Source organism: Trachurus japonicus, chromosome 8 (assembly GCF_045865225.1).
Source record: "Trachurus japonicus isolate A0001 chromosome 8, Traja_1.0".
Lineage (NCBI taxonomy): Eukaryota > Metazoa > Chordata > Actinopteri > Carangiformes > Carangidae > Trachurus > Trachurus japonicus.
This window is the reverse complement of record NC_140914.1, coordinates 23,080,169-23,092,986: the sequence shown is the minus strand read 5'-3', so window position 1 is coordinate 23,092,986 and position 12,818 is coordinate 23,080,169. Positions and strand designations below refer to the sequence as shown.

Here is a 12,818-nt window from a genome sequence, read left to right as displayed (position 1 = left end):
ACCATTACCATCAAGATGAATCGTTAGATTAAATTGGTATTTTGTGTCTATGCTCTCACACTGTGATCTCATTTGTGACATTTACCAGTTGTTTACATGTAATGAAACACTCTCACACAACCTGCACATAAAACCACAGCTTATTGCTGCAGGTTTGAAAAACATCAGTCTCTTCTGGGACCTGCTGCAACATACATAATATATTCTCTCTGTGAGAAAACTTAGCTAATTAACAGGAACATATAGTTGGCTAATTAGCAGTGTGTGGGGGAATGATTTTTTTCAACCCTCAGAGGACAGAAAACACTGAAAGTCATTGAAGGATTTTAAGTAGCAAGAAATATAATGGATGGTTTAGATAAAGACTGAGGAGAAAGAAAAGAAGAGGGGACAGTTTCAAAAGAAAGACAAAAAGAGAGACTGTGTTAAAGAGAGAATATTTGATTTGATATGGACTCCTTCAGAATATCAATTCATTTCTCTGTGTGTTTCTCTCTTTGCCCCTTAATGTGCTGCCACTCTCAAACTGTTTATGACGGAGGATTCAGCTCACTCCATTTGACATCTCATTCATTTTCATTGAGTGTTAACCAGACCCTTGTGCTCAATAGAAAAAAAAGAGAACCTCCATAAATTCACAAAATTAACAAAAACTACATCAAATGTGTCCACTCTAAGGTCAAAACCACAGGCAGATATTATCTGCTCATTAAAATAAGATAAAGTGCAGACACGATGGAGGGAATACATGAAGAGAAAAAAGAAGGGGCTAAAAAATAAGAGTTGACAACATCTGCGTAGGAACAGCTCGATACTGGGTGTAATACACACGTTTGCTGTATTACCAAGAGTAAGGTGAGATGATTAACACCAGCCTTTAGCTACTGCGAGCATTTTGCTAGCTTAGCATTAAGACTGACGACAGATACCAGCATTTTTTACTTCCACCAATCAACATGTATAGGCTATATTACAGCTGCGCAATTAATCAAAAATTAATCAAAACCCCCTTTAAATTCTCTCCCTATACTAATACACCATCCCCAAGCCAACAAAACGAGCAGCTTGTACCCAGAAAAAAAAAGATAATCTAGGGTTTCCACTATGTCTTCCGTTTAGCGGTGGGCGACGACACTGTAATAGGTCATTAATCATCGAGGCAAAAAGTTCAATTAATCATGATTTAGATTTTTGCCATAATCACCCAGCACTATCATATATTGTGTTTGGTTTTATCTGAACAAAAAACAAAGACACACTTGTATAATAACCTGTGAGCACAATGCTGGTGGCAAATATTGTTAACTCTGAACACAGTCAGAGTTCAGTATTTCTCAAAATATCAAACTGTTAAAGTAAAAAGTGATGTGGTAGGCTACAGTATTTGTTAATAGTTAATTTCTTTCAGCGGTATACTGACATATCACACCTTTGTCCGCCCTTTGAATAGGACGGCTATTTAACCCACCCTGCATTGATCCAGGTGGACTGAAAGGTCATTTGGCAGCACAGTATATTGTGATTCCCTTCCTATTAACTGTGGGTCACAGACACTGACACAGGTCACCGCAACCGCAACATGCCCGTCCTCTCACTCTTCTCTGTTTGGATTGCAGTGACTGCATGATAACAAGCAAACACAAATGTAATCTTCCAGGGTAGGAAGAGAATTAAAAAAGAGGTAGAAATGCCACCAAACTCTGAGAGTCTGCCTCGTGAACAGAGGGAGGGAAGAAAGAGAGAGAGAGAAGAAAAAAGGTCTTGAAGGGAAAGAGATGTAAGTAATTCCTGCAGCCTGCTGCTCCACACAGGGAATTTGGGAGCAGTAAGTTGTTCAATAATGTATTGATTTTCTTAGCGAGCTTTTCTTTCTTTTGGGATTTGATGTAAATGATTAGCTGGCCGTTTGTTGCTTAACTAACTAGTGCAGTGCTGTGCCCATGTCTTTGTCTGTCCACCTGCTGTCTAACAGTCAAAAACAATCAGTGTTTAGCATATTCTCACCATGGATTTTGACTGTGGGTATTAAGCACTGCAGAGGATCACCCGCAGGGCAACTCTTTGTCCTCAGGAAAGCTGCAGATGGGCTTGGCTGTCACATATTCTGTGATTTACTGACGAAGGAGCGGTACAGTAATATACTAAGATGCACTTCTCAGTTGTGTTTAAATAGAGGAAGCCAAATCAGGTGTTAAAGTAAGTGAGATGTTTGTGAATGCTGTCATCCTGTTTGACTGTTATACTACAGCCAAGGGTAAAGGACAAAATTAACCCTATATTGAGAAGTCAGTGTAGGCTGTCTATTTGCTGAAGGCAGCTATTGATTTGGCCAATAATCTCATAACTGACAGATTCCTCAAAACTCTCTGAGGCGAGCTGCATGCACACCACACAAGGCTGTTCTTTGATGATCCAGATGACTCACACACTACCTCAGTAGCTGAATGTGTTACTCACAATCAAACCTTGGTAACTCAATCACTACATAACTAACTATGCTGATCATTAGCAATACTCAGTTGGCCACTAAATCCGATTGACTGATGATTAACACCATCTTCTATCATGACATGATTCAAGATGGGACCAATGAATGCACAATGATAATGCACAATCATCCAGGTCTGCCTTTGAACTACAGCAGCAAAACGAGTAAAAAAAAAAGAGAAGAAAAATGGACAAATTATCAGGCGTACCAGCCAGGAAGTGCTATTCATAAATCTCACCAAAGGTGCAATGGCCACACGGCCAATTGTTTCACATCATACAACTCATCAGCACAGTAGTAATAAGTTAAATGCACCAACAAAGTGCAGGAGAAGACTTTTAGCCAACATGGATGTAAACATTTGAGTGTACAACTTGCAAAGTCTTGGAGGCCACTCGCTCCACCACACCACTCAAATCACCTCCAGTTATTATAGTGCAGACTATTTCCTGGAAACACAAAGGCCACAGCCTGTGATCCCAAACTAAAGTGCAATGTCATAACCTGTGGATATATTCTGTTACGGTATACAGGATTTACACATGATGATTAAGCCAGTACTCTTGATGGCCAACAGCAGCAACATCAACATTTACCCTCAGTCTGTAGCTGATCAAATTGACTCATATTGCCTATTGCCTCACTACATCCACCAACTCAGTTGATTCAGACAGTTTCCCACTGCTCTGGACAATTGGACGAGAGAGAAAAAGAAAACACAATACAGCCATAATGGACAAATTTGAGATGCCATGCCACAATGCAGGAGCTATGTGTTTACAAAACAAACCAATGCTCTTCTGTGAGAGAAAGTGTGGACATGGCCTAATATTGTCGATTTGGCCTTGCATCAGGTAAATTTGATTAGTGTAATAAATAAATAAATAAATAAACATGGCCCTTGGTCACTTCCGCTGCATGGTGGAGAGGTTACTCGTAGCTAAAAGTATCTCACGGTTGAAATAGCAACATAGCAGCCTACCTGCCACCAGGGACTCTCCCATCCGCATCGGTGTGGGCCTCAGGTGGGGCTGAGGGCGGGGCAGCCCCGGGGCCGTGGCTCTCCTCCTCTCTGCTGCCTGCTAACGACGCCAACGTTGTTCGCTGCCGTGTTCACGTCCTCCTCCTCTTCTACCGTCGGCCTCCTCTCCTGGCTCTTCGCTAGTCAAGCAGCCGACTTTGCAAACAGTCGAGAAATATTTTATGTTTGTCCGGATTTCAGTTCCTCTTTCGGGCTCCCTCGTCGCGGCTCTGCTCTGAGCTTTAGCCGATGTTTGTAGACGCTCTTCAACCAGTTGCCATGTTTGCCGCTAAAATCCCACGGTTGCAAACGCCACCGCCGCGACGTCACCCTGTTATCAACTGACTAAAACTTAGCAAATTTTATTTATTTATTTTAAATAATGTAACTGCGTTTCCTTCGTTGTTTATGAGCACAAACTCAATTGGGTCAGTTATATTAATTAAGATGATCTATGAAATATGAACAGACTTTGTAAAAGCTAACTGCTGTGTGACTCCACACACCATGGATCTAGGCCTACATGCATGCTCCACACACCTGTAGCAGTAATGCTGTCTGCAGCACACTGGTTTATGGCAGGCCTCTTGCTGATTGACAGTTCTCCTAACAGAGCTGACATTGTGAGTTTTTGTGAGTTTTTATTTCAAAGTAAACGTTCCTTTTCAATGTTTTCTCCTCGTTTTGCCCACTCATGTATACATGTAGCCTATGTATAGGTTGGAAATGCAATCTGTAGGTTTGCATTATTGGCATCCACCATTTTGTTAGATCACTTTGTTGTCATGTTTTTTTTCCTCCAGCATGGTGCGACAGATCCTTGGCCGATCCACTCGCTCCATCTATCTGGCTCTGGCGTGCTTGTCCCTTACCCTCCACCTCCTTCTGGCAGTTTTTTGTCTCTCTGTCCTCCAGACAGTCTGTGTCCTTCCCACTTCTTCTTCTTCCTCCTCTTCATCCGTTCCAAGGACTGATAGCCAGCACCATCAGTCTGTCTCCCACACCTCCTCTTCAGATGCTTCTTCGCCACCACACAAGCTGCCAACAAGTCTACAGGATGACAAACATTACAAACTAAATGCTAGCACATTACATCATGAGGAGAAAGACTCCTTCAATGGGGCCACCGGCAAAGGAAAAAAATTGATAGGAGCTGGAAAAGTGATTCAAAAGGTCAAGGGTCACTCTAAACTTGAGGCCCTGTTCAATCATCCCCTGTATAATCTGCCACACCCAGAGCTGCAAGAAGATGATTGGTTGCTAAGGGTAAAGACAGATGAAGATGTAAAGGATACAGGAAGTGAGGAAGAAGGGATGGGAGATGCCATCAATGACGACAGTGAGTGGTGAGTGACACAGTTTGAGAAAATAGATCAGTCATGATGTAAAATTTAAGACAGATTGATGCCCGGGAGAGAGAAATCTCAACTATTCTGTAGCTTTTTTTCTTTTCTTTTTTCAATATATGGATTATGCATTAATGTTGGTATCTGTATGAATAGAGATGGAGTGTGAGAGGAATTTCTATCTGTGGCAAAATGTTTAAGGGTTTGTACTTGCTTTAAAGATAAAATTATGTTGTTATGTTAGCCATGCTAGTAGGTTGGTTGTACACCAATTGTCAGACAATTCACTATATTAAATTGAATTTATTTACAAAAACTGACTGTATTGATGCCATGACTTTTTCATATCACTTTGCTAAGGTGATGTCCCTATTAGTAAGTAGTAGTAAGGCGACACAATCAACTCAGATAGTAAACAGTGTTATGTGTTGATTACAAAATAACATAAACATTACATTAAGATGGTGAATAGCAGAAAGGGTGTTGTCTAATAAAAGATTACAGATAGTGTGTGTAGTGAGACCTTCATGGGCCAATTATGTCTATTTATCACATTCACTTCCTCTCTTTAAGGCAGAGTGCCAGTCAAGAGGAAGGCTATGACAAAGTCACTTGGACAAGCGACACGGAGACCCATCCTCCTTGGCTCCGCTTCCACTTGGGCATCTCTCGCTGGGAGCTGTACAACAGGAAGGATCCCAACCTGGCTCAGCTGACTCACTATTTGGCAACGCAACAAATCCACAGTGCTGGTGAGCATATGGGGGGGGCTAAGAGGTGAGAGGACAGAGAGAGGAGGAAGGGGAAGGCACAATAAATGTTGTTATCAACATGTGAAATATCCAGATCTATATTTTGTGCATTATTTAGGGTGCACTTTCATTACAATAAAGCAGTATGGGCTGCAATGCTCAATACACCGAGATTTGATTAAGAACCGGACCCAGTCTTTATGCTGTATTGTCCCAGAAGTGCTAGGGTTTCATTTGAGTTTAATTATTCAGCCTCCACTTGGTTAAACACAGTTACAACGTCGCAAAGCAGGCTGCTTTCTCATTTTAACTCTAATCCCTTCATACAAACAAGAGAGAGCCAGAAGGAGCCCTGAGCATTCACTTCAGTGTTCACTTAGTGAATACAGCACACTGTGACAAAGTTCATATTTAGTACAGTGAAGATTACATTTTAGAGGAAAAACATCCACATATTCACACAAAGGCACACACATAGAGAGGGATGAATGGGTGTATGAACATCAAATTCTCAAAGCACATCTATACAGAATGGCAGAACAAACCCAGGAGGACTGAACACACTGTTTGACTCACAAACTCTTTCTGTCACAACGTGAGGGTTTGGAGAAGGTGGAAAGCAAACAGAGAGCAGGCATGAGGACTGTTAATGAATCAATACATTTATTGGATGGACAAAATAACATGAACACTGCAGCGGATACCACATTGATGAAGAACATACATGCATACACAAATACAGACTTCAATGACTACACAAGTTAAACAGACTTGTGATTCTAAACAGCAGCAGCAAATGTTTAGCTCACATCATCTTTTTCTAGTAAAGTCATAATCCTCCACAAACTTGTGTTATCTCTACTCACGCACGGACACACTGACCCAAGTGCACACACATACAAATACTGGATGTACACACGCGCATCAACACGTGCATCACCAGCACACGCACAGCTCATTTTCTGTTTGCTCATCTCAGACACCCTGTCCCCATCTTCAGCACGCTGCAGAATGAATAATGTATTGAGATTTGTGTTATACGCTGCAGATTAAGCACTAATCTCAGCTACAGGCGGATTTTTCTTTTTTTTTTCACTGTGTCATCCCTTTTTTTATGTTTAACACTCACCACGGCATCTTTAGATGTGTGAATTCAGGTACATTTTCCTTTTAATCAGAATTGTAACAGGAATTATGAATAAATATGAGAGGATTTAATTCATATCTAAGCAGTGTTTTGATTTATTTCCAGGACTTGCTCCTTCAAGCATGACATGCAACAACGAAAGTGATGTGTTCCTCTGAAAGTCTCATATGGAACTTGTTCAGTTGAAAGAGAGCGAAGCATGCTTCGATTATATACATTTACAAATCCCAAATGTCTGAAGTGGGGACGAGATGGTTCAAGTGTGTTTGCATGAAAGATTGCCAACTGTGTGCACTTGACAGATCATAGAGTAAAATTAGTTAAAATAACTTTCAGCCCATATAATGATATACTGATTTAATTGTTCATGTGCTGCAGAAGCAAGACAGCCTCAATATGAACATCCTATAGAGTTAGGCTGTTTAAATACTGTCTTTAATATTAATTTAATAGCAAATAAAATACATTTTATGAGGTATTTTAAACACGACTTATTGTGGTCATGCTCAAAACGGATGGTCCAGTGGTAATTAGTTGTTTAATAGGCCACCATGTGGGGTAACTGGTGTAACGCATGCCACTTCAATGCTGCGGTCATATATTAAAGGAGAAGTCTGGTGATGTTCTGTATTCTTGTTTTTGTCATAACATCCAATGACACAATATGAAGATATGAGTATATTTTTACGTATTTTCTCTGCAGCACTAAGACTAATCTATCTTATTCCTTTGCTATCTAGAAATATAAAAAAAAACATGAGTGAGCACACTGTTGCTCTAGCTGAAAGGTTATGTTATTACAATAAACATGAGCACTGCAGTTTATTTTTGAATAAGTCCCACAACCATGCACACAATACTCTGTAGCTCACCAAATACATATTAATCCACAACTGAAGCTCGTCGGCAACATAATCATTATTCGAAACAAAACAAAAAACAAAGATAAAAACTACGGTGCACATCTGTTTCAGGAAATTACTTTTGTATATTTGTGAGCGACCCATGGTTTGAGCGGCTGATTGCCACATGCAGGACAGGAAAATTGGAAAAAGCTTTAAGAGATATTGACTTGGTTTTACCAGCTTTACTCATATTTACCTCATTGTTTTTGTGTTTTAATGTAATATTATATCATCTATAACATAATGTGTTTCTTGTCATTTCTATTACATAGTGAATGTGGGAGGAATAATCTTTTAGTTCATGCTCACTCTACATCCACTGTCTGTATGTTTTTAAGCTCAGAAGACAGGAGGCACCCAGCTCAAACTGCTCATAACGTTTCCAAACTATGGACAGGCTCTGCTCAAACCCATGAAGTAAGGCCACACTGTCCACACACTGACTGACAACGTTTGTGTCTCTTTTGCACAATAGTACCCAGTACAGAGGGGAAATGCGCTATATATACATCAGCATATAGCCTCATGCATGTGTGTGTCTGCGTGTTTTTATTGTGCAGACAGACCAGAGATGCAGAGACGGACTTAAATCTGTTCTACTTCTCAGACTTCGAGAGACACAACGCAGAGATTGCTGCTTTTCACCTGGACAGGTACAGATGGACGTAGGAGGACTAGTAAAACAAATTATATAACACCAAACTTATATCAAGAAAATCAATGGAATATATAGACATACAGCTATAAAGCACTTTTGCACATTCTTTAATTTTTCCTTCACTCTGTGAACTACTGTCTTTAATCTTGTTCTCGGTGTATCTTTCTTTTATTAATGTTCGTCTCTTTCTCTTCCTCAGAGTGTTGGGCTTTAACAGGATCCCTCCTGTGGTTGGCCGCCTCATCAATGTCACTACAGAGATCAGAGAGATTACCACAGATCACAGACTCTCCAGGACCTTCTTCACTTCCCCTGGTATGTGCAAGCAAGCATGATGCTTGTGTGTATAAACCCATGCCTGCACACAGTTTCCTTCCAAAAACAGTATGATTTAATTACAGCAAATGAAATGTAACTAAAATCTCTCTCTCTGACTCCCTTTAGTGGAGAACGTGTGTTTCTATGGCCAGTGTGAGTATTACTGTACAACAGAGCACCCGATTTGTGGTCGACCACATTCACTGGAGGTTTCCTTGGCCGCCATGCTGCCCGACCTCACCCTCGCGCCCCGCAGGTCCTGGAGGTCACCATGGAGACGGTCCTACAGCCGCACCAAGCTGGCAAAGTGGGTACACTGACTGTCTGTCTCAGTTAACACTCTCCTTTATTCCTTGTGGGTAGGCTGGTTAATGCATAATAATATTGGAGCCACTTCTCTTTAACTTGAAGCTGGTGGAGCTTCTGTTGAACGTGAGTGTTTGCACAACCCGTAGTGCACACTGACCTCTAGTGGTCTGAATGTAGCACTACAACACAACGCTACATTTGGTGGCTTATACTGATAAACAGTAATTCACAAATCCCAAGGAGAAACTGTAGTGTTGCAGCAGCTACTGCACATAGAAAAATTATGCAGTTGAGAAACATATATTACAATTAAAACTCACTACATGTAACACAGAAGAAAATACATTCTGCAGGACCTCGTGTAGACCGATTATCTCCTTGTAATTCTATTCCCAAACATGTGTGGGGATTTGTGTTAATCTAACAGACACTCGAGGCAAGAAACTGGTTATGGAATTAAAATTTAGCAATGGTAAAGTTACTTTATTTAACTTTAAGGGCCTAAGGGCCAACCCCCTTTTTTTCTAATGTCTTCTGTGGCTCTGGAGCGAGTTACTTCAGGTTTAGCAAAGATGGTCTACACCTGGGACTAAAAGTTAAAATATTTTAGTCTCTGCATCTATGATTAATTGGTCCAAGGGGACATAGAGTATAGCCTATTGGATGTATTTGCAAATGTCACTATTATTAACTGACAACATGTTATGCTGTTTTTGTGCACTTTCTGGTCAACCTTGCTTATACCAGGTTGTGGCTCTGTCACCCACTTGTCTCATGCTCATTCAAATTAGCATCTGATTTCAGATCACAAGATAGTGACACATTGTTTATATTGCCTACACACACAGTATATCTGCCTCACAGTTAACTGTAAAATGAAACCTCAATCAGCCTAAATCACAAAATGAGAGTATTTTTTATTAACTTGAGTCCATCACTGGTCATCTAAGAAATCCTATTTAATGACAACATGGACAAAATAATTTTATATTGACCATAAAAACTACAGTGAAAAGGTTTACTTGTTTTAATTTATTTGTACTTCACATTTAACTTCTAAATGCTTAAGTTTTATGGCCCATTCGTATCAGTTTGAATATGAACATCACTGGCAGCACTGTTGTTCCCAGGTGGGAGAGGGACCCGGCCTACTGTGACACAGTCAAACAGACGCCTCCTTACAACCACGGCACCAGACTGGTGGATCTCATAGACATGGCTGTACTGGACTTCCTCATGGGTCAGTATCAACATTAAAAAGTCAGCCCAAAAGTCGAGTGGTTTGCAGCAGACTTGTTATGGGGTCACTGACCTACATGGTCTTGTTTTCCTCCTTTAGTAGTATTTAAAATATTCATTACTGACATAACAATTTCTGCAAATTACAAACTTTGTATGTGTATTAATTGTGTAAATGCACTCAGGGTGTTAATATGAATTTTCAATAAATACACTGTATTGTTAACTTGTTCTATTTGAAGAAAAATGGTTCTTCCACTGTTAAATGAAGCACCAGTGTTTTTTATTCAAAGGCAACATGGACAGACATCACTATGAGACGTTTGAGAAATTTGGCAATGAGACTTTTCTGCTGCATCTGGATAATGGGCGGGCGTGAGTAATCTTTCCACTCCACTGCCAGACATGGCAACAGTAGAAACACCAGCGAAAGCCAATTCATCAAGTATATTGTCAGTACAAGTCATGTCTGTCTGTCAAAGACTAAAGAGACTATTCTCTTCAGTCATCACCTCCATCGTAGTCACCTCAGCAACACTTCATTTTAACTTTCATTTTAAATATAAAATGTTGTTGCTGATGTTTTCCAGGTTTGGACGTCACTCTCGGGATGAGCCAACTATTCTAGCTCCTTTACAACAGTGTTGCAGGTAAAAAAAAACAAAAAAACAAACACACTAAAGTCTCAAGACAGATGAAATAAATACACAGTAAGAATTAAAGCGCCCACAGAGGTTGGAGAAGTGTCAATTCATTCAAATTCTTTACAACTCACTTTTCCTCTCTGTGTTCTCCTTCTCCATCCCCGTGTAGGATTCGTCGCTCCACCTTCCTCCGCTTGCGTCTGTTGTCTCTCCCGGGTTTCCGTCTGAGTGACGTCATGCGGGAGTCGCTGGCTCAGGACCCTCTGACAGCCGTGGCCCCCCTGCTGTCTGAACCACACCTCTCTGCCCTGGGCCGACGTCTTACAACCGTCCTGCGAGTGGTGCAGACGTGTCAGGACCAGCACAGTGATGTCATTTACAACGATGTGGGAGGATACGATGAAGAGCGCGATCGACAGCCTGACTGAGGAAAAAGAACAATTATACATGTATCATGTGTACAATGACCACATTATTAGCCTATTTAAGTGGTTTGTCTTTCTCGTGTAAATGTGGTTTTGATAAATTCACATCATCTGGCCAAAGACTGAACCAATTGATCAGGATGATCAACTTCCTGCTGAACGGAAAGCATGAGAGAATTAAACAGAGCCCCTCCCCCTGACAGACAAATACTCTCATCATGTGTGTCTCATTGTGGTTTCTTTTCAATTTTTTAATGATGGGCTCAGTCGCCACCGGCGGGCCGTTCTGTGTGGAGTTTGCAGTTTCTCCCTGTGCCTGTATGGATTCTCTCCAGGTTCCCCAGCTAAGTTCCAATAGTCCAAAGACATACACACAATTGAATCTGAGTGTGTGAGGTTGTTTGGGTCTCTGTGCCATACTGGTGGTGACCTGTCCAGGGTGTAGTAGGCGACCTCGTTCTCACCCTGTTAGCTGAGCTGGGATTGACTCCAGCTCCCAAGTGTAAACTGTAGTACTGCTGATGGTTGGAGTTACCTGAAATCACTGGCTCCCTGACGGACAATTTATGATAAATTACTGGGTGCCTTTTAATGCTCCAAAGCTTGGACCATGATTCTGATTCTCCTCCACACTTGTCTAGCTGTCCAGTTACAGGGTTAAACTGTAAGAAGCTCCACTTCTTCCTGAACTTAATACTGCTCTTTTGTTTCCTGTCTTACATTATTGGACAAACTGATTAATCCAGGTGTGTCTGGCCATTGTGACTACTCAGACACACCTGGATTAATCAAATTGTCCAATAATGTAAAACAGGAAACAAAGGAGCAGCCTTAAGTTCAGGAAGTAGTGGAACTGTGCATAGAGCCCATGGTCAAACTCTACACAAGAAACAATGAGGGAAAACACGTTGTTGAGGGGGCTCCTTTTTTGTTATTCAACATGTTTGTAATGTAGCTTCTGGAGCAACACAGTGGTGCCCCCTGCTGCCTCTAAGCAGAACTGCACCATAACAACATAACATGATGTAAAAGTTTCACTTTCCAAACGTCACGGGAAGAAGGAACCGAGAACTGTGGTGTGGTTCATGTGAAGGAGCCTTGATCCTTTTGAGTGCATTTCCGCCCTCGGCAAATCTCCTAACCGCTGCAGAGTTTTGATTTGAGCATTATGCAAACATCCAGCCGCTCATCTGTAGAGTCTGTGCAGCAATGACGGACCCGCTGTACTGGATGGAGCCTGAAGAACTGCTGCAGTTTTTTCACCGCCATAAAACAGACTTGTCCTTAATAGAGAACCCGTACGCCTTTCTCTGCAAGCTCAATGACCACAACCTGATCCCGGAGGACCAGTTCAAGGTGAGGGGCTGCACTGAAGACGTTGTCTATTTTGTGGTTGTTCACCTGACTGACTCTCTCCTCCTCAACTGCGAAGGGGTCCCGACCATAGACTGTATATAATACATCCATAGTCCCGACTCCCGCCAGAGCGATGGGTCCCGCGCGATATGCAGAAAGCGGAAGTGAGACAATGTTTAGTAGCCTAGAGATAGCCCATATAATACATCC

At 41.4% G+C, this 12,818-nt stretch overlaps 2 protein-coding genes across 2 annotated transcripts in view; both read left to right on the top strand.

Annotated features, from left to right (window-relative positions):
* Positions 1–1,638: 1,638 nt before the first annotated feature.
* Positions 1,639–11,464, top strand: LOC146983250 (extracellular serine/threonine protein kinase FAM20C-like). Its single transcript, XM_085784750.1, has 11 exons — positions 1,639–1,777; positions 4,313–4,855; positions 5,429–5,607; positions 7,998–8,076; positions 8,220–8,312; positions 8,517–8,632; positions 8,762–8,942; positions 10,075–10,184; positions 10,477–10,558; positions 10,774–10,833; positions 10,997–11,464. The coding sequence occupies exons 2-11, from the start codon at positions 4,314–4,316 to the stop codon at positions 11,253–11,255; spliced, it is 1,701 nt and encodes a 566-aa protein (XP_085640876.1). The 5' UTR covers positions 1,639–1,777; position 4,313; the 3' UTR covers positions 11,256–11,464.
* Positions 11,465–12,290: 826 nt separating this feature from the next.
* The window catches only part of LOC146983249 (uncharacterized), a 10,592-nt gene continuing 10,064 nt past the window's right edge, over positions 12,291–12,818 (top strand). Inside the window, exon 1 of the mRNA XM_085784746.1 lies at positions 12,291–12,608. Coding sequence (XP_085640872.1) covers positions 12,462–12,608 — 147 coding nt within the window. The 5' untranslated portion in view covers positions 12,291–12,461. The remainder of the gene's footprint in view (positions 12,609–12,818) is intronic.